We start from the raw sequence: 5,479 nt of genomic DNA, 5'->3' as shown, positions 1-5,479 counted from the left end.
GAATAAATAAAAATACATATAGGTAATAAATTACAAAATAAAAAAAATAAAGAAAAATAAATAAAATAAATAAAAAAGAGACAGAAGATAAATAAAAGACTGAATAAAAAGAAAATAAAAAACAAACAAATTGTAAACTTAAAAAAGCAGAAAAGAAATAAAAAGAAGAAATAAAATAAACACAATAAAGATGAAAGCAGAAGATAAAAGAGAGACAAAAAAGCAAAAAAGGAGACAAAAAATAAACACGAGCGGAGAGACAGAAATGCATAAAAAGAAAAAAATAAAAGAAAGAAGGAGACGAGAAAGAATAAAAGGATGCGAAAGAGAGACAAAACCCTAAACCCTAAACCCTAAACCCTAAACCCTAAAGAAATAGGAAGAAAGAAAAGGAGACAAAATATAAAAAAACAGAAAAACAGACAACTCAGCGAGGAGACAGAGAGGGGAGACATATGAACAGAACACAGACCCTAAACCCTAAACCCTAAACCCTAAACCCTAAACCCTAAACCCTAAACACTTTACCTAGGGGGAGATTAAGAGGGTTATACACGGGGCCTTCGTCTTCCTCCGCTTCACTTTCCTCCTCTGCTGCAGCAGCATCTTCCTCTGCAAAAACACCTAAACCCTAAACCCTAAACCCTAAACCCTAAACCCTAAAACCTAAACCCTAAACCCTAAACCCTAATACCACCTGGCGCCTATAGCCCAAACCTTTCGTTCGAAGCTCTCAAGCCGAAGCCATAAATTAAAAAAAAATTTGATCTAAACCCTAAACCCTAAACCCTAAACCCTAACCGTCTGAGGACTCCTCGTTGTCTTCTTCTAAAGCCTCCTCTGCATTTGTAGATTGTTTCTTCTGGTAGTATGCGATCGTTTGCTGCAACACAAAACCCCAAACCCTAAACCCTAAACCCTAAACCCTAAACCCTAAACCCTGAGCCCTATCTTTATTGCTGCAGATATCATTTTTTCTGGTGTGTGCATGCAGAAGCGAAGGGTTTAATCCTTAGGGTTTAGGGTTTAGAACCTAGGGTTAAAGACTGAGGGATTAGGGTTTAGGGTTTACATTGATTTGAGGTTGCAGCATATCGACAAAATATTTAATAGAGAATTCAAGAGAAGCAATATCTCTGTCTGTCTCCTCTGAGCTTTTAATTATTTCTTCTCTCTTCTCATTTGAAGATGAAGCAGCCTCAAGTAATTTCTTTTTATATGCAGCTGACTGAAGAAGAGAGAAAACGATATACAACAATATATAAATATAAATACATAAATATAAATAATACACAAAAAGAATAATATAAAATATAAAAAGATAAAAAATAATAAGAGAGATTTAAAAATTAAATAAATAAATAAATAAATATATAAATAAAAAATAAAAAGATAAAGAAGAGACAAAAGACAAAGAAGGAATAAAGGAGACAAAGAAGAGACAAAAGGAGACAGAAAAAAAATTAAAAAAACAAATAAAAGATAAAACTTAATCATCAAACACCTACAGATAATAATACTAAAAAAATAAATAAAAGAGAGCAACAGACAAATAAATAAGATGAAGATATAATAACTAAAGGAGACAAACAACAAATAAACAAAAGAAGAGATAATAACTAAAGGAGACAAACAACAAATAAACAAACAAAAGAAGAGATAATAATTAAAAAGGAGACAGCTAAATGCTTTACTTGTTGATAATGAGCTTTAGTATTTGGAGACGCAAATAGGCGATCTGAAAGGAGACAGTACAGTTCGAGCTTATGTGTCTCTGTCTCCCAGCCTCTAATTTGTTTGTCTTTAAACAAACGATTAAACTCAGCAGATATTGTCTCCTCGACCTATGCATAAACAAAACAAATAACAGAGACATTTAATTTTAATATCTTTTTCTATGCTTCTTTTGTGTTTTCTTTTTCTTGCAGTGTATACACCGCAAGACAAATAGATTAAAAGATAATATTAATAGAGAATGCAGGATAAAGAATAATATAATATAAGACAAACAAGATTTAAAACAAAGACAAAAGGAGACAGAAGGAGACACCGAAGATTGTAATTGAAACCCGAAAATAAATAAATTAAAAATAAATTAAAAATATAATTGTATATAAATAGATATAAACGCATGTACATATCTAAATAGAATATATACATTTATATAAACATATACACATATACATATACATATATATATATATATATAAAGAAATAAAAAAGAAAAGCAAATAGACAATAAATACCTTGTCTGCATCAGCGAAGGGGTTTGCTCTGAAGAAGAAATCTTTTAAATATTCAGCAAGACGAAGAAGAAAATCTCTATAATCTTTTTGTTTATATTTTAGGTGTCTCGGCACCCCAGAGAAATCTCCTAGTAAACGAATAAAAGATAAATAATCAAACATTGTCTCTTCATTCTCAGCTAATAGCGATGCAGCTCTTTCTTTTAATGCTTCTTCGCTTAAACCTTTCTTACGTAGACGAGATAACTGCAATACAAACAAACAAACAAATTTATTTATTTATTTATTTATTTATTTGTTTGTTTGTTTGTTTGTTTAGTTATATCAGTAAATATATTTATTTAAATGTATACATGCTGTTAGAAAGAGAAAACATAAAAAAATGCAGAGAGAGAGCCAGAGAGAATCAAAATAACAAAATGATAATCAAATAATAATCAAATTAATAAAATAATAATAATAACAATAATAACAATAACAATAGTAATAGTAATAGTAATAATAATAAATAATAATGATATAAATAACAAAAACAAGAAGATAAAGATTCATAGTAAAACAATAAAACTTGTTTCTTTTTCTGTTGTTTCTTTAGGAGAGTATTCTACAATCTTTATAATAATAATAATAATATTATTATTACTATATTATAATATTATAATAATATTATTATAACTATTACTATTATAAAAGATAAAGAATAAAAGAATAAAGACTTACTTCTTTTTCTGTCGACTCTTTAGCAAAATGTCTTTGAATTTTTTTCAAATTGCAAAACGAAGAAAAAAAATCGTCGAGAGACAAACGGCGGCCAAAGTCTTCGCTAGTAGTAAATACAGCATCTAGGTAGGGGGTCTGATTAAATAAATAAATAAATAAATAAATAAATAAATAAATAAATAAATAAATATGTGTGTATGATTAATAGTGATTGTAGTAATAGGGTGGGACTAAATATGTTAGAGAGAGATAAAAGAAGAAAAACATAACAATATTATAAATATAAATATAAATATAAATATAAATATAAATATAAATATAAATATAAATATAAATATAAACAACATTAAGAGACTGCTCAAAGAAGAAAGTAAAAAAAAAGAAAACAGAGACAAACAAAGAAACCCTTAGCTTTCCAACTTCCCTTAACTTAGGGTTTAGGGTCTATTAGGGTTTAGGGTTTAGGGTTTATTAGGGCTTAGGGTTTAAATTAATAAGAATGTTTAGGCCATATGATTAAAGCTGTTTAAACGTTAGGGTTTACAAGGGTTAATATTAGGGTTTAGGGTTTATAAAGGTTTAGAATATTAGGGTTTACAAGGCTTAGTATTAGGGTTTAGGGTTTACAAAGGTTAATATTAGGGTTTATACGGGTTTATAAGGGCTTACAATAAGGGTTTACAATAAGGGTTTACAATAATTGTTTATAAGGGTTTACAATAAGGGTTGATAATAAGGGTTTCTAAGGGTTTATTAGGGTTTATAAGGGTTTATTAGGGTTTATTAGGGTTTAGGGTTTGTGAGGGTTTACATCTAGGTATTCCTGAAGTATCTCTTGCGTAGAAGGCGGTGTATAGGGGACATTCTCTTCTTGAGGTTGAGTCAGCTGTCTCCTTTTATGCAGGCTTCGAATATCTTTTAATCTTTCATAGAAGTTTGTCCAAACATCATTGCTGCTGCTGCTGCTGCTGCTGCTGCTGCTGCGCTTGGGGTGTCTCTTACCCCCTAGAAAGAGCGTCTCCTCCATTTTTGCTTCATCTTTATCATTATATAAATTAATAATTAACTCTGCTTGCTGCTGAAGCCGAGTAAGACAATCGGAGACAGCTAGCTGAAGCTTTAGAGACTCTTTTCTCTTTCGTTCGCTCTTTCTTTTCGGCTTATAAGATAAAGGAGCTAGCTGCTGCTGCTGCTGCTCTTCTTCTTCTTCTCCTTCTATTGCTTGTTGCTGCAGCAGCAGCTGTGCTGCTACCTCTTCTAATTTTTCTGTCTCTTCATGCGCACCGCGAAGTAACTCTAAAACAGAGCTAGCCATCCTCCTTATTATTTATTTATTTATTTATTTATTTACTTTAAAATAAATATTTATTTATTCTTGTCTTTCTTTCGCTGCGGGTTGTCTTTGCTTGTTTGTTTATTATTCTTTGTTATTACTTCTGCACCTCCTTTCTTTGTTTCTTTCTTTGGTTGTTTATTTGTTTATCTGTTTGTTTATTTATCTGTTTGTTTATTTGTTTATTTAGGGTTCATTCACATTTACTGCTTTTTATTATTTTTTATCCTTTTGATATCTTATACTTGTTCTTTCGCTTGGAGTTGAGGTGTCTATACACCTCAGCTAAGGCCCCTCTTGAGAGAAATAATTGAAGAAAGACGAATGGAGTAAATCCAACGTAAATAAAGAATAAAGAAGGAGAGAAAAGGCAAAGAAAAAAGCAAAAAAAGAATAAACTATAGACGGCCAAGAAGAGATGAGAAAAGATGTATAAATGTTTTTCTAATCGATAAATAAGCAAAGAAATACAAAGAAAAACAAAAAAGAAATATAAATAATTATATTTTAACCCTAAAAACAACAAAAATCATACAAACAAGCAAACAAATACAAATAATAATAAGAGAGCTGCGCATACACCTGAAGAACCAACTCGCTGCTGCTGCTGCTGCTGCTGCCGCTGCTGCTGCTGCTGCTCTTCTTGCGTTTAGAATTAAAATAAATACCCCTCAACTGCAATTTTATTTATTTCTCTTCTTTCCTCTCCAAAAGATATGCATGCATGCATGCATGCAAACAGCAGCAGGAGCAGCAGGAGCAGCAACAGACTGCATGCAGCAGCAGCAGCCTTTCCTTAGCAGCAGCAGCAGCAGCTGCTGCTGCTGCAGCCCCATGTATGAATTACATTGTTGATTGATTTGTTTATTTTCTTCTTTTTCTTTTTTTATGTTTGTTTATTACTCTAAAGAAGCTCCAGAGACACCGCCAGAAGAAGACTCTCGTCCTCTCTCTCTATCGTATCATACGCTAGGGAGAGCAGAAATAAACCCCCCTCTGTTTAAGGGTTTAGGGTTTAGGGTTTAGGGTTTAGGGTTTAGAATGGTCTTTATAGACAGTGAAGGCCTACCCCTCTGTATTTGAGGTGTCGATACACCTGAACGCATCTCTTTAGAGTTGGTGCTCTGTTATATCGATAGATAAAACAGCAGAATATATATATATATATATATATATATAT

The 5,479-nt window shown here is 31.4% G+C and overlaps 1 protein-coding gene across 1 annotated transcript; it reads right to left on the bottom strand.

Moving 5' to 3' along the window:
* Positions 1 to 508: 508 nt before the first annotated feature.
* EAH_00051970 (hypothetical protein) lies at positions 509 to 3,993 on the bottom strand (the record flags this gene model as incomplete). Its single annotated transcript, XM_013394105.1, has 7 exons — positions 509 to 612; positions 802 to 883; positions 1,073 to 1,228; positions 1,695 to 1,844; positions 2,247 to 2,492; positions 2,967 to 3,101; positions 3,778 to 3,993. 7 exons carry the CDS (start codon positions 3,991 to 3,993, stop codon positions 509 to 511), a joined length of 1,089 nt encoding a protein of 362 aa, XP_013249559.1.
* Between the last annotated feature and the right edge of the window lie 1,486 nt (positions 3,994 to 5,479).

This window comes from Eimeria acervulina, genomic scaffold, assembly GCF_000499425.1.
Source record: "Eimeria acervulina Houghton genomic scaffold, Eah_scaff914, whole genome shotgun sequence".
Taxonomy (NCBI): domain Eukaryota; phylum Apicomplexa; class Conoidasida; order Eucoccidiorida; family Eimeriidae; genus Eimeria; species Eimeria acervulina.
The sequence above is the reverse complement of the archived record's forward strand: the minus strand, read 5'-3'. Positions and strand labels throughout refer to the sequence as shown.